The 27,728-nt window shown below is 42.7% G+C and overlaps 2 protein-coding genes across 4 annotated transcripts in view; one reads left to right on the top strand and one right to left on the bottom strand.

Annotated features, from left to right (window-relative positions):
* angptl1a (angiopoietin-like 1a) overlaps positions 1–11,699 on the top strand; it is a 13,389-nt gene extending 1,690 nt beyond the window's left edge. The window contains exons 2-7 of the mRNA XM_061032206.1: positions 4,580–4,822; positions 4,901–5,518; positions 8,586–8,779; positions 9,458–9,728; positions 9,809–10,931; positions 10,994–11,699. Of these exons, the coding sequence (XP_060888189.1) occupies positions 4,633–4,822; positions 4,901–5,518; positions 8,586–8,779; positions 9,458–9,728; positions 9,809–9,996 (1,461 nt within the window). The 5' untranslated portion in view covers positions 4,580–4,632 and the 3' untranslated portion in view covers positions 9,997–10,931; positions 10,994–11,699. The remainder of the gene's footprint in view (positions 1–4,579; positions 4,823–4,900; positions 5,519–8,585; positions 8,780–9,457; positions 9,729–9,808; positions 10,932–10,993) is intronic.
* ralgps2 (Ral GEF with PH domain and SH3 binding motif 2) overlaps positions 1–27,728 on the bottom strand; it is a 51,459-nt gene that overhangs the window by 13,299 nt on the left and 10,432 nt on the right. For 2 of the 3 annotated variants that reach the window (XM_061032235.1, XM_061032217.1), the window contains exons 2-9: positions 25,361–25,445; positions 24,622–24,761; positions 22,739–22,846; positions 22,317–22,367; positions 17,263–17,346; positions 14,816–14,905; positions 13,960–14,052; positions 12,982–13,108 (exon numbers count right to left, since the gene is read on the bottom strand). In XM_061032235.1, the coding sequence (XP_060888218.1) occupies positions 12,982–13,108; positions 13,960–14,052; positions 14,816–14,905; positions 17,263–17,346; positions 22,317–22,367; positions 22,739–22,846; positions 24,622–24,681 (613 nt within the window). In that variant the 5' untranslated portion in view covers positions 24,682–24,761; positions 25,361–25,445. Of the gene's footprint in view, positions 1–12,981; positions 13,109–13,959; positions 14,053–14,815; positions 14,906–17,262; positions 17,347–22,316; positions 22,368–22,738; positions 22,847–24,621; positions 24,762–25,360; positions 25,473–27,728 lie in introns of all 3 variants that reach the window. The other variant, XM_061032226.1, reaches the window with a different exon arrangement.

Raw genomic sequence — 27,728 nt, forward strand, 5'->3', positions numbered from 1 at the left:
ATAATAACACATATCGTGTGTGTGTGTGTGCGTGTGTGTGTAGGGTCTGGAGTGTGTGTCTGCAGCTCGTTTAAAGCCTTTAATGAGAGCTGAGGGACACAGCTGAGTGGACGGGTCAGAACAGAGAGGGGGGGTCAGACAGGAGGTCACTGGCAGGGAGGTGGAAGATGGGGGGGGGGGGAACTAATAGGAAGCATGTGCAAAGGAGAGGGAATTGGAGTCAGAGCAGAAATAAAACAGTCAGAAGCTGTTTTCACACATGAACAAAAGTCTTGAAAACTTCATAGCAGAAATAATTCCTGGAAAATTCACCGTGAGCGAGGGGGAGGGCTTTATGAAATATATATCCTGCAACCTGTGGCGTCTCCCTGTGCATGTTATAAAACTGCTGCATTATGTTTTCTGTTCTCTAGTATGTTCTTCTCCGCTCTTTCATTGCTACTGTAAAGATATCCAACTACACACATCATAGATATTAAAGCAAAAAATGTCCCCATAGCGTAATTTCCCCTTCTTTCTTTTTCCGTCATGTCTTGCCTGCTGAGAGACATGTATGAACAACCAGATGAGGAGAGTTTCAGGGACAAACTGTCTTAAACTTTCTGAAAATTGTGAGGAAAGCGTGAGTTAAAACTGCTCTGGTGTCCTGAATGTGCAGATTTATACACATACACTTATCAACATGTATGTACGTTAGTGACACTCACTCTGGGGGAGGTAAGAGGGGGAGTGAGGGGTGATGGAGGAGGGTGTGGTGGTGCTGAGTCCTTATCTTGACAAAGTATGAATGATGTGGGGTAAAGAAGGGTTTGTGTGTGTGTGTTGTTCAGGGAGGAGGGGGGGTTTCTACAAAGAGCGATTGATTGCATGGTGTAGGGGGGGGGGGCTAGAGGAAAGGTGGGGCTGCAGCCTAATCCCACATACTGACCTCTGACCCCCCATCAGCACACGTGTAGAGTTTCACTTGAGCAGGAAAGAAGGGGGGGTTCCCAGAACGTCAGTCTGGCAGGTTATAAAAGGGAATCACATTTGTCTTATTTGACTATTAATTGAATATTATTCATTTAAGTTGTTTTAATATTACTCCAAAATCCAGAATATAAATCTCACCTGTATGTGAGTGTCACTGGTATATTAGTCTCAGTCTTTTTGGGGGTCTCTTAGAGGTAAAAAAAAAAAGGAAAAAAAAAGGTTTAAACAGTGTTCCTGTGTGATCATTTCGACAGTGTTCAAGCCCACAACGGTCAGTTTGTTTGTAGCTCTTAGAGTACCATCAGTTTTCACCATGAGGAGTTTGTAATCCTGCTAGCTACATGTACTCTAGTTGCGCACTAAGCCTATGGTAACGTTGATAGTTATGAATTACAGACCAACAGCCCACAAGTCTCTCTGCCCACCTCTTCTGGTCACTTGTTTGTTTTTTTAATTAGAGTCTTTTCAATCAAACCAGCACTCCACAAGCTTTATTTACTGAATAGAATACCACCGTTTTCTTCAAATGCTAAATTATGACCTCATGATTAATCGCATCAGGTGGCGTGCAGTTGGTGATGGTAGTGGCGGTCATGATGGTGCATGTCTCAGTACTTTATACTGGTATATTGAATACACACGCACGCACTAACACACCACACAACACACACACAGTGACCTGAAGCCTCAGACTCACATGACATGTGGCCGCAAACACTCATTAAACTGTTAAACCAACCAGCTCAATACACCTTCAAGTTAACAGAGTCTTAATGAGTCTCATTAATTTCCTCTGTGAGGAGTTGCAAAGGACAATCACTGTCATCAAAAAGTGTGTGTGCGTGTGCATGTGTGTGACTGTATGTGTTTTTTAGGATAAATCAGAGAATCAGCTCATGTGTTGACCTCAAACACTGCAGACATTATACATTAATCAGAGACAGAAACATGAGTTTGTCTCATTACAGTCACAGTTGTTCCCGCAGGACCAAAGACTCAGTTTTGTTTAAAGAGAAGGAAAGCTGTGTATAAACAGTGTCTGTCTGCCTGCCTGACAGTCTATCATTATCATTAACATCTGTACGTTTAGGTCCCACCGATAGAGACTGATGAAGATCTGTTTCTAGAATATCAGACAGGCTGAGTGAGATATTACTGTCTGTAACTCAGAGTCACACTGAAGTTAAACACCAGAGCAGGTGGTCTGTAGATCTGAACAATCAAGTCTTAATAAATCTTATATATATCAGAGTTCTTGAGCCTCAGTTTTATTCCTGCACTGATCTAAGTTCATGCCTCTTAAAAAACTCCAACTCCTGCCTACATCAGGGTGTAGAAAACCTCTAACCTAGGAGGACATCAGGGTCCAGAAAACCTCTAACCTAGGATGACATCAGGGTCCAGAAAACTCTAACCCCAGAGGAAGTCAGGCCACAACAAACCAAAACGAGAAGAAGTCTGGGTCCAGAGCAAAGGGAGGAGACGAGGGGGAAAGACAGAAACATGAGGGAGATTAAATATTTCCATCTGATGGATGCTGCCTCTCTTGAGGTAAATGATGATGACTGAGGAATCAGTGCCCCCCCTCCCCCTCACGGTTTGACACTGCTGCTAAAGTCATCAGCTCTGAGGTCAGCGAGGATACACTGCCTGTTACATAAAAACATGGCAGCATGAGAATGAAAAATGTCTCTGGATGGTCACGCACACACACACACTCAGAGGGCCAGCACATACACCAGTTTTACCCCTCTTCCCCCCCCCCCCCCTCCCCCCTCTCTCTGCTCCAAGAGCACGGATGGAAGAATTCCTGAAGAACCACAACAACGTCACACAGAGACACATAGGGCCAGTTCAAGGGTGGGAAAAGGACTGAAAAATGAGGCTCTGAGTGCAGAACGGCACAGAGATGTTATGAAGAGGATCAGGAGGGCTGGAGCAGAAACCCTGTAGAGATATAGACAGAGTAACAATCAGGAGAAGGGAGAAACTCCTCCCACTTTCTCTCTGATTCCTGCAGCCTCCTGAAGCACATCTGAGCCATCATATGAGAAGCTGCATCAGAAAGAGGGTGAAGGTAAATTGTGCTGTACGAGGTCAGAGAGGCTCCTGAGAGAAGATTTAAGAATACAAAAACAAATCAGAAGCTAAGAGTTCCTGAATTTTTTTATCGTGCAGCTCCACTTTCTGCATTAAGGCCTCTTACTTGGTCTTGTGTGTTATTTTGCACTACGCCTCTGATGCATGACGCGAGACTGGACACAGAAGTTAAACAGCATTTAGTGTGGTTATCATGCTCGTTCCTATTTCTCTTGAAGTGTCATCTGGAAGCTTTTACTTCTGCTTCTTCTACTAACTGATAATTGCCTTCATCTTTTTTTCATTGCAGCATGCACAGAAATAAGCAACATGTCCTGATTATACTGTCAAAAAACAGGTTTATTTTAAATAATAACAACCGAGCTCGGCCATCATCACCTCTTTCTGTTTCTGTTGGTTGGTTACATGAAAGTATTTCTCTGCCTTATCTTTCATAAAGTGGCTCAAAGTGGATTATGATCACAGCAGGCGAGTCTTGTGTGGTCAGGAGACTTATTATAGACGTTGAGTGTGAAGAATTACAGCAGCAGCAACCAGCTGCACAACATGATTCAGGCAACGGCATTTGAAGTTTCATCATTAAAATGAGACATCACATCACAATGAATCCACTGAAGAAAGGACATAAGAGTACGTCTCTCTCTCTCTAAACACCTGCAGAGTCAGAACATGTCAAACATAACCTGAAACAGGTAGGAGTCATTAGGAACAAGGAGAGATCATTCCTTAGTTTATCGGTCTTCGATTATGATCTTGTAGGGATAAAAAAAAAGAAGCTAAAATTGTTTGAGAATATATGTGAGTGAGCCGCCATGTTAAAGTCTATGTGTGGTAAACACATAGTGGGTTAATGTTTCTCCGCTCTCTCATGCTTACTGCCTGTTTTTTGTTTGATAGAACTAAAATATGAACCAAACTCTGTGTGTTTTTCTGCTCAGCTTGCTGAAACGTTCCTGGCTCTGTTATTGAGTCATTGGAATGGTTCTTTGGTGGAAGTAGACTTTAATGTTCATACAGTGAGGATCAGAGGATGGGAGAGAATTATGTCATTGTTACATTATCAGAGATAAAGAGTCAACTTCATTGATCATTGTTGTTGTAGTTTTGTATTGTATTGATGCTTTGGCAACATTGTTCATGTAACATTCATGCCAATAAAGCTTTATAGAATTGAAATTGAAATCTTTTAACGAGGTGGGGTTAGAGCTCAGAGAAAGGTTTCTGTCAGCATAGGAACTGGCTGAAACAGAAAGCAGACGTGGTCCTCTGGGCTGACAGACAATACTTCTTTTATTCAATCAAACAAACAGCACAAAGAGCTGAGCGCTAACCTTGAGTTGAGCCAACACACTGACCGACTGTGAGGATCTCAACGCGTCAGACCCTTCTCTGTTTCAGTGCTCTTGCAGCCATTTCCTGTGAACATACGATAAACAGCAGCCCTGCCCTTTTGTTAGCCATTGATCACAAAGACCGGTCTGTTTCACACATTTGTGTTTTCTCACAGGGAGGGACTCAGGAGACCACCACAACTGTCCATCTGTCTATCCGCCTGCAGCCATGACGAAGCTGATGTGGAGCCTGTGTGCACTCCTCTGTCTCTCACTCTGGGGACAGAGTTCCTGCAGGAGCTCCAGGGAGGCCCGGAGGACCTCAGGACCTCCTCTGTACAGGAGCAAGAGAGCCCCCATCAACCCTGACGCCAAGAAGTGTTCCTACACCTTCCTGGTTCCTGAACAGAGGATCACAGGTTGGAATTCTTCTTTTAATAAACATATTTACGATTACCTTCTATGCTCTCTCCTGAACCTTTCATATCTGTACACAGGTCCCATCTGTGCCAGCACCACCGGCCCGGAGCCCGACAAGGACAGGGTGACCCGCATGGACATGGCAGACGTGAGGGAGGTGCTGAACAAGCAGCGGCGTGAGATTGAGACACTGCAGCTGGTGGTGGACGTGGATGGGAACCTGGTGAACGAGATGAAGCTACTGAGGAAAGAGAGCAGGAACATGAACTCCAGAGTGACGCAGCTCTACATGCAGCTGCTGCATGAGATCATCAGGAAGAGGGACAACTCTCTGGAGCTGGCCCAGCTGGAGAACCGTGTCCTCAACGTCACCTCTGAGATGGTGAGGCTGGCCTCCAGGTACAAGGAGCTGGAGGGACGTTTCGCCACCATGGCCGGGGTGGTCAACAACCAGTCTGTTCTGATCTCTGCACTTGAAGAGCAGTGTCTGAGGACTATGGGACGCAGCGAGCTCCCAGTGGTGCCCCCTCTGGTCCAGGTGGTCCCACAGAACTTACCCGTCAACAGCCGGTTCACCAACGAGATCCAGAGAGACACCAACAACCGGGCCTTCCCCAGAGGGTCACGCATAGACGCTCCAACTGTGAGCCCGTTTGGGATCAACCCCCCACCACAGGGAACACTGAGCTCTGATGGTACGTACCTGATTATAATAGACCTGTTAGATAAATGTTAGACTGGCAGAGACCACAGAGAACCACCTGATTATAACAGACCTGTGCGAGACATTTTAGACTGAAAAGGATCACCCGAGACCAGGAGGAGGGACCTGAGTAGACTAAATGTCCCTTGGTGTAATTGTCCTCATGAATTCTTCTTCAGTACAATCACAGTGGACTGTAGGTATGAGTGAAGCTCAGTTTGTGGCTGCAGCAGCAGCAGCAGCAGTGAGCTCATACATTCCTCTGATTCCCTCTTGGCCGCTGTGTCGGAGCCATGTGTAGGAAATTAGCAGGTTTGGATTCGATCTCTGAAACAACTCAGAAAAAGACTTTGAAGAAATGCGATTCAGTTTCTACTGCAGGGTTTAGTTAAATGTATATTCAGTCTGTGCTCCACATAAAGAGGTATGTACCTTCATAGAAACATCTGATAGACGAGTCCCTTGAGTCTCAGACTCATAGACAAACAATGACATCAGATCCTCGGAGGTGGTTAAGACTCTGCTGTGGTTTTCTCACAGAGCTGGATTCATTAAGAAACATCTTCATGTGAAAACAATTTGTGACTTAAGATGTCACTTGGAGATGTCTACTGGTTGGAGCTGTTGTATTAACGCTGGTGATCAGAGCGAGGAGGGGAACGCTGACGGAGGTTACACAACCAGACAGGGATATGGAGGCAATCATTCAACACGTGTTGACATAACGGGGAATAAAAGAAGTGTGTTCATCCTGTCGGGGGAGTCATTCAGTCAGTGACGTCACTCTGTTCACACAGGAATGTTCAAAAACCCAAACTTTCTCCTGTCTCATGAAATCTGATAGTAAGACTTCAGTTACAGACATCCTTACACTCAAGGTCTTCAGAGAAAATTAATTTACCTAATGTCAAAAGTGAACTCATTACGAGAAAAACTTCAGCACGCTGTCTCTGCCATGTCAGGACAAAGAAAGAAAGGATCCTAAAAAAAGGCCTACAGCTCAGTGTCATGCGTTCTGGAGAGCTTTAATGTGACTTTCACTCTGAAGTTTGCTAGAGACGATGACGTTTATGAATCATAGAGCAGAGAGGAGGAGGAGGGGTGGATTTAATAAAACACCACAGAAGAACTGAAAGACAGACTGTGAGGTGGATGGGGGAGGTTAGGGAAGAAAAAAAAACGTGTAGATGACACACGACCCTAACCCTTACCCCTGAATGGATGAAATAACTCCTGATAGAGTTGAATTCTTCTTCAGAGTTCATCAGAACTGAAGCTTCATCAGAATTATGGCTGAAAAGCTGCACAAGAATCTCAGTTTATCTCTGAATGAAACAAAACTTTCTGATGCCCCCAGGCATCCTCATCCAAACTAAAACTAAAAACTAAGGGAAAGTCAGAGATTGATCTTCCTTATCCTTCATGTGAACTCATCTGGAACAGAACAGCATGTTTCATGATAGATTTCTGCATATTGCCTCTTGCGTCCAAACAAAGTGATTAGGATGAGACTTTTCCTCATTAAATCAGAGTGAATTATTTACTTATTTTAGTCTGGTGCCAGCATGAAGGTAACGAGCATGAATCAACTCTTTTCAACAGGTAGAGTATAATATCTTAACCATCAGCCTGAACAGACCTTCCTTCAGTGAACACACATCAGCTGACCACACTTTGGTCTGTTGGAGTCCTTTTTAAAGCAGGAGACAATGACAGGGTTTATTTTTAAATCTCAACCTGAACGTTGTGTTTAGAGGAGCTGAGGAGGAGAACGTGGCAGAAAGAGAAGAACCTCAGTGACATATCTGATGAAGACTGATCATCATAAGAAAAATAAAACCTGGAGCTGCACACGTTCATGAATGTGTGCCGAGTCTGTTTGTGCTCCAACTCTCAGCTGAGAAAACCATTCTCATGGACCCTGGGGGCCCCTCACAGTGCTGCTGTTCATACTGGTTCCAACATGTGGGCACTGGGGAATATAGGAGAGCGGGGTCAGTCTGAAGGATGAATCTCTGAATAATCAGGTTTCACTTCCTGTCTGAATGCACCCTCCCCAACTGATGAAGATTTCTTTAACACATGAAGACTTCTTCAGCTCATGGTTCAGTGGATTTGTTCAGAGGGTGAATTTATAAGAAATATTTAGTAAAGCAGATAAAGTTCACATTCTACAGGAAGTTCTTTCTGTTTACTGCCAGGTCATCGCACAATCTAGTGTGAAACTGAACTTTTAAAATCAATGTAAACATGCTAGTGTGACTGAAATCCGACTAAGTGGAGATTCTCAAAGTCAGACTAAAACACCTGGTTAATGTGTTAGGAGGTTAATTTGCTCTCACATGTTAACATTGGACCAAAACTGGACTTGCTGTCTTAGCATGCTCCACGGTTCTTGCACCGGGTTTTGACCTGAAGTCGAATATCATAAATGTGTAGAAGAAGAAAACAAGACGAAGGGATTGACATTTCAAAGAGTATGTATGAAATGTACAGAGCTGTAAAGTCGTCCATGCTTTCACCGTCTTTACAGTTTTCTGCTTGCTAACTTGTTTGTCGATTGTTTGGTTGTTGACGTAACAGGTCACCAGGAAGACGGTCCAATAGTAACGAGCGGAGTCAGACATACTTTTGTCAATAAAAGTATTCCCAATCAGTGCTTGTACTGTATACTGGGACCAGTAGAATAATTAGATGGACTAATGTGATGTAACTGTAGCTCCACTACACTCCTTGGAGACAGACTGAGATGAGCTGAAACAGAAGCTTGGAGCTGAATTGAAAGTTCTGTGTTGTCATATGTTTCAGTTTAAATGTTCAAACAGTCAGCTCTTTTGGCTGCTGTAAACGCCAATCGATATCCAGGATAAGTTCCTCCCTAGCTTCCTGTTTGTACTTAAATCAGATAAACACAGATTCAAACAACAGTCTGCTGTTTAACAGGAATTCTACACATGAAATACTGTTTGAAGAATGAAGATGTTTCTACAGGTATTTAATGACATGAAACATTTTATATATGAGCCACTAAAACAATGACCTCCCCTATGCCCCCCCAGGCCCCTTCAGGGACTGTTTCCAGGTGCGAGAGGCCGGACACACCACCAGTGGGATGTACCTGCTGAAGACGGACGGCAGCGACCAGCTGATCCAGGCCTGGTGTGAACACGGCCTTGACAACGGAGGATGGACAGTGTTACAGAGGAGGAAAGACGGATCTGTTAACTTCTTCAGGAACTGGGAGAACTACAAGGTGAGACCAGGAACCTTCACTGAAACAAGCTCAACTTTAGTGTCATTCATCTACATACAGGTTTACAGCTTAACCAATTTCCGTTCCTAACAGAGCAGAGCTACACAACAGAAAAACTCAGAGGGGAAGATGTGGAGCAAAGGGTCAGCTTAGACTCTCTGACTGCTTAGAGGGTGTAAATCATTGGCCAGCAGGGCGCCACAGAACACCCAAATATCTTCAACATGTGGTTCCTAAATGTATTCACAGCTCTGTCTTGTCTCATTGGGTCATGTTGGGGTCATTTGTAGATGTCAACAGCTTGGAGCACACAGGGCGCAATATACAAATATATATATGAGAAATCAAAGAGGAAAAACACTTAACTTGACTATAGATCTCATCATATCTCCATGTGATCCTAAGTTTCACTCAGTTTAAGGACACTCAGATTAATTAATGAGGCTGATGCAGTTTCTTCTGACAAACCTGAATGACAAACACAAGATCTCAACCTTCAAACATTATCCCCTCACTGAGAAAAGATCTGATTCATTTACTCAACTCTTGTGTTCGTTGGAACAGAAGAAGAAATAACCCACAGACACGACTCCATGTTGTTTCACTACCAGCCCAGCTGCAGATAAATTAAAACATCAAACTTCTATATAAATAACTCTGTGTTTGTCGTCCCTACAGAGAGGATTCGGGAACATTAACGGCGAGCACTGGCTCGGCCTGGTCAACATCTACAACCTGGCAAAGCAGGGTGACTACAAGCTGATGGTGGAGCTGGAGGACTGGACGGGGAAGAAGGTGTATGCCGAGTACAGCAGTTTCCGCCTTGAGTCGGAGAGTGACGGATACCGGCTGAGACTTGGCACCTACCAGGGGAACGCTGGAGACTCGTTCAGCAGCCACAACGGCAAACAGTTCACCACGCTGGACCGCGACAAGGACGCCTTCTCAGGTGGGAGGGAGAGGGGCTTACAGCTCTGAAGTTATAAGTCAAAAAGCTTCACATCTTGTTAATGTCTCTGTCTCCCTCAGGTAACTGCGCTCACTTCCATAAAGGCGGGTGGTGGTACAACGCCTGCGGACAGACCAACCTGAACGGGGTTTGGTACAGCGGGGGGGTGTACCGCAGTAAGTTTCAGGACGGGATCTTCTGGGCCGAGTACGGAGGAGGTTTCTACTCCCTGAAGTCTGTCCGTCTAATGATCCGACCCATCGATTGAGCCCTCAGACAGAGGATTCTTCGCACGCTCCTCGTCTCCTTTCCTTAATCTAACCCCTCCCCGGAGCCAGGACCAGAGCGTCTAACATGAAGAGAGACAGCGGTGTTTATGACCGAACTATAATGACTCAGTCTGTGGTTGGCTCAAACATTGACTTTGGTCAGTATTGGTCCATCATGCTTCCTGTGACCATAAAGCCCCGCCCGCCCCCTGCCCTATGTTTATATCTGAGTTTATTAAAGGGAAAACCAGTGACTTCTTCTGAGCAGCTAAAGGTGACAACTGATACCAGAGGGTGTTGGATAAACTGGGATGTCTGACTGTGGTAGCATCACTTGATTTAAAGTTGATTCCAGTTTCATCATTACAGGCAACCTTTGTCTACAGGTGTGTCGGTGCTGTCTGGATTTCTCTTACACTTAACTGACTCTACTTTCAGACTGTTGAGAAGAAGAGGACGTAGCTTCTCAGTTTCTAAAGTGTAATCAACACAGAACTGCCTTAAACCTGCAGTCTTTCTTATGTCCAACATGGGGCGACTCCACTGGTTGCATAAAGATGTCTGCAGACACAATAACATGTCGACCACATGAGAGTTTCAGCAAATGTGTTCATCAACCAAAAATAAAGCCAGGAGTTTCTAAAAACTACAGTTCCTCTAGTGTATACTAGAGGCTGTTTCCTTCAGTGAGACGGTCCCCATAGAGCCCATGTTTCAATTTTTACATTTACAGCAGAAATAAAAGTGTGTCCAGCCTGGTACAGAATATAAAGGTCTCTCTTCATGATGACTGTACAAGGTTAGGATTTCATGTTTTTTTCCTTTTAGATACTTTTGACACCAAGTGTATTAAAAGGATACAATCTCATATGTCTTAATGATCAGTAACATGAAAAAGTAACAAAACTTGAAAAGAAATTACAGATCTTCAGTCGTTTTAAAATAAACCAAAACACAGTGTGCACAAGTTTTTATAGTTGGTGCAGTAACTAACAGGTATCAATACCATTCGATTTTTACTAGAATCAAATTGAAGTTTGAATTCTGGTATCATAATAATTATTTTACTGGGAGATATTTTATTAAAAAAACAATCTGTTTTGATTTCATTTAGAATGTGAGTTTTGCATAAACTTGCATAATTTGGGGCGGGGTTGTTGTGACTGACAGTTGGACACTTTGAAGCTATATGCCCCGCCTCTCCCAGCTCCACCTCTAGATGGATCTAAAGTTAGGTAGAGTCAGCATTTCTCACATGTTGACCTCCATCATTGGGCTTCCTAACATCTCTTCAGAAACCAATGACGACATCTCTGAGTCCATGTTTTATACACACTGTGGTCTACATCTTCTTTTATGGTCACTTCTGGTTTCAAAAAAGACAAAATGCCAAAGCCTAGACTCAGTATTCCTCTGACAATGAGCAACATGTCCCTCTTCTATTCAGTCTCTGGTGAAGCGAGTGTCTGGTTCGTGCACAAGTATGAGCGCTGGTGTGTAAATATCTTTGGATTTATGTGTGAAGGTAATTTAAGAAGTGTGATTCTCCTCAGGCTAAATGTTCAGTGTTTTACTCTGATATTCTTTATTTATCAGTGTATTTATACTTTATATATATCATATCATATAGTCTTATTATGTTTATGACATGTACACACACAGACGTCCTGTTTGATCACATTAAAGTGTTCTATAAACATGACCTGTGTTTGACTCAGCTTCAGATTAACGACAGGTTAAGGAGTGTGTGACAGATTTATGAAATATCTCAGAGAGTAAAATATGAGCTTCATCTGTAAAAACCATCAACGGTCACCTGATATGAAACATTCTGCTTTTATCTGATGACTCAAACTGCAGCTGGAGGCCACAGGAGCACAGAGGAGAACAAATGGAGTGAGAGAGAAGTTTAAATATCTATAGGAGATCTGAAACACAGAGGGCTGATTGGATGTCATCAGACAGAGACAGATAACAGAGAGAACTAATTGGACGGCATCAGAGACAGACAGAGAGGACATTAATGATGCAGCTGAAGAAAAACTCAGACAGATTAACTAAAATATCAGTGAGGAATGAGAAACAGAACAGTCCATAAGCAGTAATTCTAAACTTTTGTACAACGCAAACATTATCTGTAAATGATGGAAACACACACACACACAACTAATGACACACTGAAGCAAAGAGACTCTGATCATCTCTCACACACGACTGAATAACATAAACAGTCTGTGCTCTTCACTATACACATTTAATTCAACATCTAAAATTACAAACACACAGATTTTCTGTGTGTGCGTGTGTTTTCACAGAACTGAGCGTGTCTGTCTGAATCTTATTATGATCCAGACATCATGAATACACAACAGGAACAAACAGAGCAGCAGTACACACACACACACACACACACACACACACACACACACACACACACACACACACACACACACACACACACACACACACACACACACACACACACACACACACACACACACACACACACACACACACACACACACACACACACACACACACACACACACACACACACACACACACACACACACACACACACACACACACACACACACACACACACACACACACACACACACACACACACACACACACACACACACACACACACACACACACACACACACACACACACACACACACACACAATGGTGATGTAACATCACAGAGATTTTCCATTCTGTGTGACGTCTTTGCAGAGACACACAACAACACAACAGACTGAGTGCATTCTCACACACGCGCACACACAGAATAAACCAGACTGTAGAGTATGTGGACATCAGGACATCAGGACACTAGACGTCTCACACAGAACAATGTCCTCCTCATAAAGGTAACAGACTGAAACACTCTGTGTGTGTGTGTGTGTGTGTGTGTGTGTGTGTGTGTGTGTGTGTGTGTGTGTGTGTGTGTGTGTGTGTGTGTGTGTGTGTGTGTACCTAGATAAGGGATACAGGACACCATGCTCTGGCTGCTGACGAAGTCTCTTAGACGTTTGTAGTTGTCTTCTTTGGACATCAGGTAGTCGAGCCGGTCGAAGGTCGCCTTGTCTTTACGACTCAGCAGCTGCACCAGAGAATAAACACACACAATTATCTATCTTCAAATTATCCCTATAGTTGTGTGTCTCAGAATATCCGCAGTGTTTCCCCTAGGTTTAGAGCGTTGGGGGGATGGGGACAAGCCGACATGCCGACACGACGACACAAACACTTGAAGGAATCTTGGTGTTAACGTGTTACTTTTAATGACAGCTGTCCTTTTCTATCGGAAAGGTATCCTTAAATGACTTATTTCCCTGATTTCCGACTCTAACCACTATCCTATCCCTACAATAAAGACACAAAAAGATTTTTTTTAAATCTTAAAAAAAAAAAAAAAAAAAAAAGGGGGAAGGGGAAACACTGATCCGTATGACCCTTTCACACATGAACTCCTGAGGATTTCTAGATTAAATTACCGACAGTCTGCCCCTAAAATCCTCCTGAGTTGTTGTTCACACATGTTCCTTCACAGCGGGGAACTGAACCTGTCTGACGGGGAGAGGGGGGGTCACAGGAGCCAGGACATGATGTCAAAAGAGGTGGACGAAGCAACAGATTAACGCTATGATGAAACCATTTACCTTTATGTCAATGCTTGTCAATGACTATAAAAGTCATCACACCCTCGCATTGCTTGTCATAAGTTTTGTCGGAATATTTCCTGCTGTCTTCTCACATCAGCTCACCCTGACTTTATGAGGAGAATTTACTAGGGGCTAGCAGGAAAGAGTCTGCGTAAATTAGGGTTTAAAAATTCAGTTGTTGTATTGACACATTTCCGGAACTTTACAGGAGTCACTTGCATGTGTGAACAGGGTTTATAAATGTGGAGCAGACCCCTCCCCCCCCCACCCTCAGAGTTCAGGTACTCACCGCCCAGGTTTTAGCGAGTCTGAATATGGGGGCGCTCTGCAGCGCTGACACCACAGCCATCACTGCATGCAGGTTGTTACAGTCACACAGTTTCTGAGAGGAGACACAAACACACACACACACAGGGTCAGAAGAGCAAAAAGAGAATCACAAGAGGCCACATGATACAATATTATCACGATACTTGAGTCACGATACGATATTATTGCAATTTTAAACTTATTGCGATATGCTGAGAATTGTGATACATTATATTGCCATTTAACTTTTTAACTGCATACTATGTTGAAAAAAATTAAACTAAATCAAGAACTGTTTTGCCATATAAGAATAAATCCTCAGTCTATTCATCTCACCTCAGTCTTTTTATTTATATCCAATGGGAGTGTAGCCCACAGACTGAGCAACAGTGATTACAGTAAAACCCTGTAAAAGGCTGCATGCACCTCACTATCTGAACTGTTGGTATTTCAGTCTAATCAAACTTAACTGGACACAATTTTCACAATGTATTTCAACTTGTTGGTTGGTCCTGATCGTGATGCGTGCAGCATACTACGAGTTCTCGCAACTGTTTGCTAACCTCTATTAAACAACAGACGAGGAAGAATAAGCAGACACAACAAAATACACAAAGTACAGTAATAAACGGTAGCAACATGACACGGTGGAGCTAGAAGACCCACTTGCTTCTTTTATTCAGTATTTCCTTACAAACACGTCCTACACTGTATTTATTTGGCATGAACTGAACCATGACTTCTGTGTACCATTACATCCCTACTTTCAATCATTAAAACAACAGAGATGATATTGTTTTAAAATAAACCGCCTCAGTGTGTTTGGGTGTTTCTACCTTTGCAGTTCGGATGTACAAACTCAGAACCTCTGCTCTGATCTTCAGTGTCTGGGCGTGGAGGATCTCTCGAACCACCCAGAAACTCGTCTGAAGGACACACACAAAAACACAGATATTCAGATAAGAGAACACCAGAGCTCGCAGAGAACTGATCAATGACCAGTTACAGACAAAGATTTCAGATGTTTGGAATGGAAAAATGGAAAGAAAAGTCAGTGAATCAGCCAGTGCTTGACCTAAGGGGAGAGGAGGAGGAGGAGGAGGTTGTCTGCACATCATGTTCAGATCAGATATACAAACAGACACACCATCTTTTTGACACACACTTTACTCTTCTTCACTACTGTTTAAATTGTGTGTGCGTATGTGTGTGCGTATGTGTGTTTGTGTGTGTGTGCGTGTGTGTGGATTAGCATTCCACCTCTGTGTGTCTCTGTGTTCTTCCTTTTTTCCTGGAAGACGCTTTGAGACCTGTTTTTGTTTCAGAGTAGAGGTGAGGAAGGATCACATCCATCCATCACTTCACACACTCACAAACACACACACACACACACACACAGCTAAACTGCATCATATGCGTTTGATTTCTAGAGTGTCTAGAGGAGGAGGACGGGAGAAGAAATCAGAAGAAGATTGATTAAACTGAGAAATAAAATAAAACCTGAACCTATTAAAAGTTAATCAAACAAAGAATCAGACAAACGTCATGATCTCACAGATTCCTGAATAATAAAAACATGATCAAGTAACAAACAGTGAACATACAGAGGACATCAGGTCATTTAATTGCACAGTTTAAAACAATAATGTGAGCATTTATGCAACAGGCAGTTCAGACCAGGGATGTAACCAGGGGTTAGAAAATAATAAGGTCCAGATTTTTTCTCTTGATTTACTGTATTCAAGGCATTTCTGGGCGTGCAAAATTCATGCCCAAAAGATACCCAAGCGGCTACACACCCAAACGACACAAACACACATTTACTTCCTATTTGTAAATAAATGATCCGCAGATGAGCTCACTTGTGGCCCGAACAAGGGGTGGTGATCTGAATGGAGCATCTATGCCATTAAAAAGTTCATTTGGTCCTTTTTGCTATTGGCACTATCAGGTAAGGCGGGGTCTGGGGGTCTGCCCCAGAACATTTTAAGCACCATACATTCCTTTTTCTGCATTCTGATTAATCCAGATTCCTGATTAATTTTCAGTGATGCATGGTCATACAGTGATCTTATTATTATGGTTATTGTTTTCATTTTAAGAGTGTCCAGGACAGTTTCATTAACTGTCACATTTGCCTAAGAGACAGAGAGAGAGAGAGAGTTCTGTTTATTTGTTGCTGTATATAATTATTACTTTTACTCATGCAGCATCATTGATAACCGGCAGCTTTATACAGTAAATTGATAATCAAAATTGAGAGAGAGAGAGAGAGCTAGAGAAGACCTTTTTATTTATTCCTAACTGAGCGTTCAGGGGCTACGTGCAACACAGAAAACAAGTCTTTGTTTTCACAACAAGTGAGCCACCTGTGGAGAGATCAAAACCTAGAGAGAGAAGAATCACATCGGCAGCAAACAGCTGCACAAAACGAAATAACAGCTTTTAAAGTACAGAAAAATAAACACTGATACAAATGCATTCAAAGAGACTTGAGAGCAGACATCTCTCTCTTCCCCTCTTGTTCTGGTACCTGCAGAGTTTTTTCCCACAACCAAGCAGTGGGTGAGTGTTGTTAGGGGCATTCATGCAAATAAAGCCTATTAATTGGAATTAAATAAGAAAGGGGAGAAGGGAGGAGGAAGAACAGAGAGGAGGAGGAAGAGGAAGAGAGTGGCAGAGGAAAAGGAGGAGAGAAGTAGAGAGGAGGAGGAGTCTGGCTTCAGTTCAGGTTAAAGAGCTTGGTGGGAGTCTCTGCCCTCCTAGTCCAGGATCAAGATCCAAAGAGCTCGTCTTCCTCCTGCAGCTGCAGAGTGTGAGGCTATCACACACACACACACACGAGTTTCCACACAAACACATTCCTGTGTGATCGTCTCATTTTAAACTGCAGGAGAGGGAGACACTCTAAAAAGAGTCTGAAACAATGGAGGAATTTTAAGCGAAGAAATGTGACATCACTGCCCACAACTTCCTGTTAATGATGTAACAGAGCGAGCACATACAGGCACGGAGCGAGCTCGGAGGACACCTACAAAAAGTTCCTCCATGTGCTGCACCACCATGCAGAACTACAGACCATCTGAGAACAAAAAAGCTGACATCAAACCTGCTGCACCTGATCCTGATATGGAGATCACAGTCTTATTGACAACATGAACGACTTTATAAACCGACACCTGCTGCACCTGATCATTAAGCTCATGTGACTATATGTGAGGAGGAGGAGGAGGAGGAGGAGGAGGAGGAGGAGGAGGAGACCTCAGAGTCACCTGTGTCTCACCTGGTTGAACCTGCGGGTGAAGGCCACCACGTTTGGAGCAGTGATGTGCTTCTCCTTCTTGTTCCAACCGCAGCTCGACAGCTCCTGAAAAAAAGAGAGACGTTAAGTATATCAGAGAAAAATTCTGTAAGGAGGGTGGATCAGTCATTAACCAATCAATTATTTTTAATACAAATGAATCATGTGACTCTCTGCTCTAAATGATCCAGAGATCATCTGTGAAATGTAAGAGCTGCTCTGCAGACTGTTTCCTGGTGTGGAAAAGTATACATATTAAAAATGTTAACAACCTTGATGTATTGTTTTCAGCTGTGTGTCAAATCCATCCTCAGTCAGAGAGACTTTCAGGATGTTATTTTGTCTGCTTTGATCTCTCCTTTATGCTCTTGTTTCTCTCTGAGACTTTTAAAACCTGCAGGCTGCATTTAAAGTTTGTGATCTGGAGAGGCGGCTGTGCAGGAAAAAGTGCTGCAGGTCAAACCACAGAGCCAGTCATTTCCTTCAGCACAGCTCGGCCCTGTGAGCCTGCGGGCTGAGAGGCTAACATGAGGATCAGTGACGTCACCTTTGGATCAACGTTTTACTCTCCTCACCGACACCATCAACATTTGTCTCTCCTCACACAGAGAAACCATCAACATTTGACTCTCCTCAAAGAGAGAAACCATCAACATTTGACTCTCCTCACACAGAGAGAGAGCAGTTTGATGTTTTTAATGTTCGAACAAACTGAACCAAACATGAAGCTCACTGAACATAAAAAGGTGATCCTCTGACTAACTGTAGACTCTGCAGGCTCACAGTGAGCACGGTTACATAAACCCTGAACCTCATAATGATCTCATGAGAGACTCTACAGCAGCTCCTTTTGTTTCAGTCTTCTCTGAAAATGTTAAACTGACATAAAGACAGAGGGGAGGGAGACTGTGGAGATTTACTGAGAACAGGAAGGTCTGATGGAAAACCTGCACACGTGTCTGTTCCTGATCTGTTCTGCAGCTTGTAGAGACAGAAAAACTGAAAGCTGCCAGATGATTTCAATTTATGTCCCTCATATTTACCTGCTGTCTGTGTTCAGGTAAAAATAGAAAGAGCAGAGAGGGAAAAATAAAGAGAGGAACAAAAAGGGGAAAAGCCATAAAATGTTCCGATTTCTCAGTCAAACATCAATACACACTTTAGACTCTGTGTGTGAACCAGACTCAACCGCTCTGTATATCAGCAGCTCTGTGTGTGAGTGAATGTCTGACAGTGTGTCTATGTCGAGCTCCTGCTACGCAGAATCGCAATGTGAATTCACAGACTGGGACATCAATATAAATGTACAAAGGCGTGATGACGGCTGAGCTTAGCTTAGCTTGTGCAGTGTGTTCTCAGCGATAGATTACATCCCTCAGAAATGTTTGATGACTTTGTTTTCACTCCTGCTTTAGTTTTCCATGAGCTCAGATAATTTCAGCTGTCCAGTAACAGAGACCACTTTTTTAACAGTTGTCACCTCATCATAAGGCTTTGTCATATTTGAAAAACATATTCAGTTTATATTTGTGGATTAACGTCAGGAAACACTGGAACAAACACTGCATAAACATAATGCTGCTCATGGATTGGTCACATCAAGTTCAAACCTCATTTCTGACACAATATTTTGTTTAGTTTGGACATTACGCTCTACTAGTCAAAATGAGGCTTACATCTCTGTGGTAACCAAACAATGAAACAACTTAAGTTGAAACCTGAAGAGTTTGCACGCAGGATTTAGAGCGGACTTTACACCAAAACTTAAGACACAACTTATACACACAGGAAGCTGGACTCTGCTTTGCTCAGCATGCTAACAATGACTCTTCCAGGAGCTCTTCTCTACACAACTGATTATGTTACAAGCTGATGTTTCTACATGCAGTGAAAACAGATCAGCCCTGTGTCTACATGAACAGACTACTGTATTTATAATAAGTGTTAACTGTTATAGATGAATGAACATCAGACACTCTCACATCCAGAGCACAGGAAGACACTCTCACATCTAGACTGCAGAGAGACAGTCTGACATATAGACTGCAGGGAGACACACATCCAGAGTACAGGAAGACACACTCACATCCAGCTTACAATTTGTCTCGGTCTCCCTCTCTCTCTCTCTGGTGTTTAAAAGCAGTCTGAGAATTTTCCTCTCAGAGACGAAGTTAGAGCAGTGATTTACTGATCTGGCTGTTGTCATGACTACGAGTTAAAAACACAGAAACCCCCTTAGAGCCCCTCTCTGTCTCTGAGTAAGCGTCAAAAACATCCAGCTGTGAATCATCAGAGTGTTACTTATGAAACTAAAGATGGATGAGGACAGAGAGACTCAGAGGTGAAAAGTTCTCTCATCAGCTGATCTGTCTGTTTCTCCATACACAAAATCACATCATTTTTAATCCCCACTCCCACCCCCTCAAGGGCTGCAGATTTAACATCGCTGAATAGTTTACCATCAGATAAACTCCGCTGTTCACACTCTCAAACATGTTAACTTTCTAAACACAAAACAGAACAGTGTACAGGACATCGTGACTGAACACAGGACATCGTCACTGAACACAGGACATCGTGACTGAACACAGGACATCAACACTGAACACAGGACATCGACACTGAACACAGGACATCGTCACTGAACACAGGACATCGTCACTGAACACAGGACATCGTCACTGAACACAGGACATCGTCACTGAACACAGGACATCGTCACTGAACACAGGACATCAACACTGAACACAGGACATCGTCACTGAACACAGGACATCGTCACTGAACACAGGACATCGTCACTGAACACAGGACATCGTCACTGAACACAGGACATCATGACTGAACACAGGACATCGTGACTGAACACAGGACATCAACACTGAACACAGGACATCATGACTGAACACAGGACATCGTGACTGAACACAGGACATCGTCACTGAACACAGGACATCGTGACTGAACACAGGACATCAACACTGAACACAGGACATCCAACACTGAACACAGGACATCAACACTGAACACAGGACATCAACACTGAACACAGGACATCAACACTGAACACAGGACATCAACACTGAACACAGGACATCAACACTGAACACAGGACATCGTCACTGAACACAGGACATCGTCACTGAACACAGGACACAGATCGGGTACACTGAACATGGAACATGGATGACAAACACAGAACACATGACACAGAGCCCTCTGAGGTCTACAGATTTGTTCCAGCTCAGACAGTGTTTGTGTGTTTGTGTACACATGTTGTTAACATGAGTGTGTAACACTGCAAGTCTTTTACGCACCATATGAATAATGTTATGATGTGTTTATGGACAGTGAGAAAAATAAAGTGTTAAACAGCTAACATCATACTGAGTCAGATCAGGTTTAATGTATTTATGATCAAATCTGAATGGAATGTGATGACTGTGTGTGTGTGTTTCTGCCTTAACCAACAGGTTTTAATGAGACACTGACGGCCAGCATCACTTCGAAACTACGTTGTGGAAAGTCTGATTGGTGTTTGTGTTTCTGCAGAAAGTTAAAGTGTGGAGTGTCTGCAGAGGAACATCTGGATGTGTCTAAACTCAGCGATGCATCAGCCTGAGAGATTCAACAGTCCAAAGTTTATCTGAGCAGAGCCACAGCAGCTCTCATCATGGAAACTACAGAGCCCACAACACCCTGAACACGTCCCTGTGCAACCCCGAGCAGCTGCACGCCAGGACGCTGAAGTCTCTGTCAACTGACCTGAACATCACACAGACTTGAAACTGAGAGTCTCCGAGACCGAGAGTGTTTCTGAGTATCCACAGTGAGAGTGTAATGATTCAAATCCTCCCTGCTAACTTCTTTAATGTTTTCTACTGCTGCCTTCTAAAAGGCTGCTCATTAAAAACTTGATTCTGATTGGTTGAGTATGCATAGCAACAGTCTGCTAAACCTTGATAGATCACTGTTGTTAAGAATAAACTTTTACAATGACAATCAGATGGTAGCTATGGATGTGGCTCTAATCACAGACTCTGGCGGACTATTACTGTTAATCATATCAATCCACAGAAAGAAGAAAGAACATTGACACAGCACATGGACAAAGTTGAACGTGGTATGAGATTCAGTGACTCAGACTCAGATGTGATGAGGCAGGGGGCCAGGTTACAGTCTACCATAAAGATCATGGTCTTTTACTGACTTCAAGACATGTAGTGATGTCATCATAGTGATACTGGTGGACTTCACTGTGTAGATTTTGTAACAAGCTAAGAGGCTAGTAGTTAGCAGAAATCATGGCATTTAAAGGGTGCTTCAAGAACAGAAATAGGCTGAATGACAACAAAAACATTATTACACAACGCAGGTTATTTAATATTTTCCTCTTCAGGCAGGGAGCCGGGTCTCTCTCTCTCTCTCACACGCACCTACAGCTGGTGTTTCCATCATGAGTTTGTGAGAGCTGAGCAACACACACTGAGCCCTCTGGAAACTCCACTTTCCTTTCGGTCAGAGTCTCTGAGACTGTGTGTGTGTGTGTGTGTGTGTGTGTGTGTCCACATTGTAAAGGCAGACTTTATCAGGTTTGTGATCAGAAAAGGACAAAATATTAGTAGCTCTAAACATCCAAACTAATCTTTTTTTTTTGCACTTTAATCTTTTTTAATTTGCCAATTTAAAACTTTTAAGCACCGTTTAATAAATCTTGCTTCCAAAAATAGTCTGGGACAAATATCTTACCATGTCAGAAGTTTAGGACAATCAGCTCACAATGTGGTGATCTACATCATTCACTAACCAATAGAAATGAAATGAAGTGAAGACCACACAGGCGCCAGAGCTGTCAAAAGCATATGCTAACAATAACAAGACTTATCGCAAGCTCTATTTTCAACACTGGCACCCCAAGTTGGCCTCTTTTTCCCTTGTCACGACCATGTCCACATTTTTCTACTCAACTTTTCTATTATATGCACATGAACACCCCCCCTCACAATAACCCCCTCACTGATCTGAGAGCAGCTCACCTCAGGCTGGATCGCTTTAAACACCGGAGCATCCATAAGTGTGATCTGACCCTGAGGAGACACACACACACAATGATTAAACAAACTGATCACACAGACTGTTACACAGCTTATCATATGTTACTGTAGAAACAGATCTGAGGTCAGTTTATTACAGTCAGACTCTGATGAGGACTGTCAGCTGATACTGATGATGTATCACCATGGAGACAGAGGAAAGAAGTTTAAGCGCGCCCTCTGCTGGTTAAATGGAGCCGATAAGGACACACATGAAATCAATAATTACATGTTTACAAACATGATGAAGATGATGTATGATTTAAAATGAAATGACCCCTTAAACATTCATCAACATTATGTTCAGTATCAGAGACTCTTTAAGAACACAACATCAACATCATACACAAACAGGCTGTACTTACTGCATACTCTTCAGGTGTGACCTTCAGCACGTCAAACACAACAGCATCAAAACTTTTCTTCAGGTCAGAGGAAACTTTCTCACTGAGAGACTCTGAGCTGCTGCTCTTCTACACACACACACACACACACACACACACACACACACACACAAACATACAGACACACACAAACACACAAAACCAGGTCAGAATTGAGGTGTTATTTGCAAAAAGGGAAAACATTTAAATAGTTTCTGGCTCAGTGTTTCCCCTTCAGTTCACAGAGGTCACTGTTCACAGAGGTCACGGTTCACAGAGGTCACGGTTCACAGAGGTCACAGTTCACAGAGGTCACGGTTCAGTTCACAGTTGAAATGGCTACTTGAGTTTGAGACTGCGACCAGAGTTGCAAGTTACACAAAAATATGACTTGAGACTTGACTGTGACTCGCCCCTCAAAGACTCCAGACATAACGTCAGCTTAGCACATAAGGCGGACACTCAGGATGTCACTTGTTCTGGAGAGGTGCTTTTAAGAAGCCTATGATGTTAAAAACAGCATAAGCAACTTCCCTGCCCCCTAATATTTGTCAACAGTAACAAATACCACATTGATTATTAACAGCGGTTATAGGAAGGTTTAGGGAACAGGTTTCCTATTGACCACATAATGTAAACATTACTGGCTTATTATGACACCAATACAGTGCATTTCAGATGCTAGAGGGATTTGTTCACATACAGTAGATTATAACATTTTAGTAGTTTTTAGTACTGTTGTACTCAGACTCTTACAGTTATTATGGCAACCCTTATAATGGTAGCAGTATTTTCCTATTAACCTAAGTAACGCTATCCATTGTAGTCATCCCCCTAGACCTTTATTTAAAAATGGAGATATTCTCACTTTTGGATATATTTTTACTTTATCATTTTATATTATTTGTTTATTAAAATCATAAGAGAAATGACTTGGACTTGCGGCTGCCCTCAAAGACTTGAGTTGAGACTTGAATTGGACTCACTTACAAAGACTTGTGCAAAAAGTCCTGGCTGTTTATTTCTGTTTCTCTTATTGAATCAGAGCTGACAGTAGTGACAGTTACAGTTTGTTCTATGTTTTTATTAAGAACTAAATAATACATTATGAAACTACCTGATTAAATAAAAAACAACACAGAAATTAGTTTTAATCACATGATTTGAAAATATAAAATGAATCAAGAATAAAATATAAGACAGACCATAGAATATGTGTCTTTAGGAGTGATGTGTCACATTAATGATTCATGAAGTGTGAGGTCACAAAGTTATTAGTGAACAGCAGGTGCAGCAGTGATTCTTGCTTGATCGCCACTTGTGTACTTACCGGTAAGTAAAGAATTACTGACGGGTTTATGTGCCCACAGAGAGGTTTATGTGTACCCAGACTGGTTTATGTGAACGTGATTGGACATTGTAACGAGGTCTGAGCTCTTTTAATTCACACTTGAAGTCGGAGTCCTCTACTGCTGTATAAGAGGTCATATCCTTGTGTAACCTTCTGTAACCCAACATGTGTAACCTTCTGCAATGTCTTCAACCCTCTCTGCTTTTTCAAAATAGTGGGAGAAAATGTCGGGCACCTATTTTATTTTCTTTCTCCGCTCTGTGAACCTTAAGTTTCCCTACACAGCTGAAATACAGAAGCAGGCGGCTCTTTGACCGCTGCAATAGCGTGTAAGTTTCTTATTCTTTTTTTGTTGTTTAATAGCATTAGCAAACAGATACAAGCATTAGCGCCACCTGGATTGGAGTGTGAGCACTGCAATGCATGACTAACTTTTGACAGCATCCCTCAGCTGTCTGTGTTGAACTGAGCGTGTGCAGAAAGGTGGGGTTGTTGTGGGTGGGTGGGGCCTAACCTCAGAGACAGGTGCAGCAGTGGTGGTGATGACTGATTGGCCATTAGGGAGGTCCATCATTCCCTCACCAGATGACTCTAACCCAGGAGACGCTTCTTCATCATCATCATCCTCAGCCACAGCAACACCTGGCCGGCACTCTGTGAAAACACACACACACACACACACACACACACACACACACACACACACACACACACACACACACACACACACACACACACACACACACACACACACACACACACACACACACACACACACACACACACACACACACACACACACACACACACACACACACACACACACACACACACACACACACACACACACACACACACACACACACACACACACACACACACACACACACACACACACACACACACACACACACACACACACACACACACACACACACACACACACACACACACACACACACACACACACACACACACACACACACACACACACACACACACACACACACACACACACACACACACACACACACACACAGCACAGCGAGAGTGTGGTTTGGTCAGAGAAAAGGGGCGAGGTGACAGAGACAACCACTCAGACTCTGATGACTGATGACATCACCAGCAGTGCCCTGTGGGAGGTATTTTGGCTTCACATTTGTAGGACGTCGTCCATCTCTACATTCAGACTTCACCTTTGATCAAACACTCAAGACACTAAGATCATCTCTACATCTCATGTGTAAACTCACCAGGTATGTGTGTGTGTCAGATGTTCATGATGCCGGAGCCTTCGGCCTGTTTCTGTCACCACCTGTCGGTCTGTAAGGCCCTCACCTGTCGGTCTGTAAGGCCCTCACCTGTCTAAGTACACAGGGGCAAGAGAGAGAGAGAGAAACAAACGGTTAAAGTAGAGAACAAAAACACTTCCTCTTGTCGGCTGTATGTTTGTTTTGTGTTTGTGTGCGTGTGTGTATCAATTAAAGGACCAGACTGACCAGTTCAACTCGGCACAGTGACATCTCATTTATTGACTTTAATATAATCAGTTTATTTATTAAAAGAAGAGAATGATCTCAGACACTGATTGGTTGAAAGGTGTGCTGAGACGATATCATTGCGTGTTTCCATCTCCTGTGTGTGTAACCTGACCTGTCATGACTCACATCAGCCAGCAGGTGTCTCACTGCTCCCACAAACTGATTTACTGTGTTAAAGCATGCAGTGTGTGTCTGTATCAGGCCTATTGGTATGAGAATAATGTAAGAAGTGGGATAACAGTTTTCAATATAATGATCATGATGTGAAACTGGATAAATTAGAGTTATGATGTTGAGTTAGAGTTGATGTAGATATTAAAAGATTAAAAAATAAAAAGAGTTAATTTGAGCTATAGAGCACAGTTTCTGTCCGTCATGATAACACCAACGCTTAGACTACAACACGTCCTCACTTAATCCAAAATGAATCCAAAGAAACAGGTTTTTACAAGTGAAAAATACAAAGTTGGTACAATGTAAGGTTTACAGGCAGAGCTTCCCCTGACTGCATCATCATGGTGATAAAGTGTGATCCTCATCCAACATGGGAAATGTGCATGGGCTGAGGGAGAAAATAAATACTGTCTTAATACATTTGATACATTCAGACTGCAGCCATGGGTTTATGTGAATGCTCATATCTCCATGACGATAACATTGTGAATAATAACACAGCCCTTGTCTGTATGTGGAATAATGAAGCTGTACTCATCATATACATGTACACCTGCTCACACAAAAGTCTCACAAAGAAAAGGGCACGGACACATAAGACCAACATACTGTTACCTTAGTCAAACACATCACACTGATGTATGTTAGCAAACAGTTTACAGTCTGTGTTTGTGTCTGTCTGTGTGTGTGTTTGAGTCTGTCTGTGTGTATCTGTGTTTGTGTGTCTGCACTCTGAGCTCTGTAAACCCCTCCAGCAGCTTCATGTCTTCCTGATCTTGGTCCTGTTTACACCTCAGTGTTTACACCTGCAGCTAGACTGCAGATTAATATGAAACAACCATGAAGACAGGCTATATCTGTGTAACTAAGGTTGTCAAAATTCTTGATATTCCATACATCTCCACATGTTTTAAAACGTTACATCTGTTATTTTAACGATCAACAGTATTGAAATACCAAAATTTAAAGAAACTGTATTTCATAAAACAGGTGTGTAGACGAGGAATTAATCCATCAACTGCAGACAAACCTGCAATTTCTGTTAATCAATCACCAGAAATGATCCACTACTGGGTGTCTAGGACTTCTGTTTGTGTTGCTGTGATATCAAACAGGCATCGATAATGTTTGATTCTATTGGAATAATATCAAAGTTTTAAATTCTGATATTCAAAAAACACACTGCTGCAGACACAAGTCAGGTTTGTGCAACGTTCAGCAGTAACAGAGTATCTGATGTATAAAACATGTACTGTGTGCACACACACAAACGCACTCACTGCTGCAGATAAAGTAGGTCAGTGTGTCAGCCTATCAGAGAAATAGATACCGTCCTCTTCATCACTTCTTCACATACACAGACTCTCCCTCTTTGGGATACAAGCTGGTATGTAGCTCATTAGCAGCTAATAAACTAGCTTTGAGCACAATCTGTACGGCTTTGATAACTAAGTATTTGTTAACTCCTCACTCCATTGAAGCTCTACCCTCAACTCCAAATATAGTAATACGAAAAGTGGCGGAAATATTGATCTGGAGCTGAAAGTGGCCAGATTGATCACACACACTCTAAAAACCTACAAACACACACATACGTGTCACAGCAGGTCGATTCTGTCTGCTGTCACTCAGCAGCAGGTCTCTGATCACAGAGGATGGTGGCCCTGCAGGGGCGTGTGTGTGTGTGTGTGTCCACTCAATGCACTAACACAGGCAATATTTTCCATCAAAAGAGCCATATTTGCCCACAGCCCCTTTTCCTGCATTCTGCTCAGTTTTGATACACCAATTTGTGTCTTTTCTGCAGAACTGTATGATTCTTCTTATCGAGTCTTTTTGTCCTGTTTGCGTCTTATACACAATAATGAATGTATTCATTGAATACTTTTATAAACATGTCAGTTGT

Source organism: Labrus mixtus, chromosome 3, assembly GCF_963584025.1.
Source record: "Labrus mixtus chromosome 3, fLabMix1.1, whole genome shotgun sequence".
Classification (NCBI taxonomy): domain Eukaryota; kingdom Metazoa; phylum Chordata; class Actinopteri; order Labriformes; family Labridae; genus Labrus; species Labrus mixtus.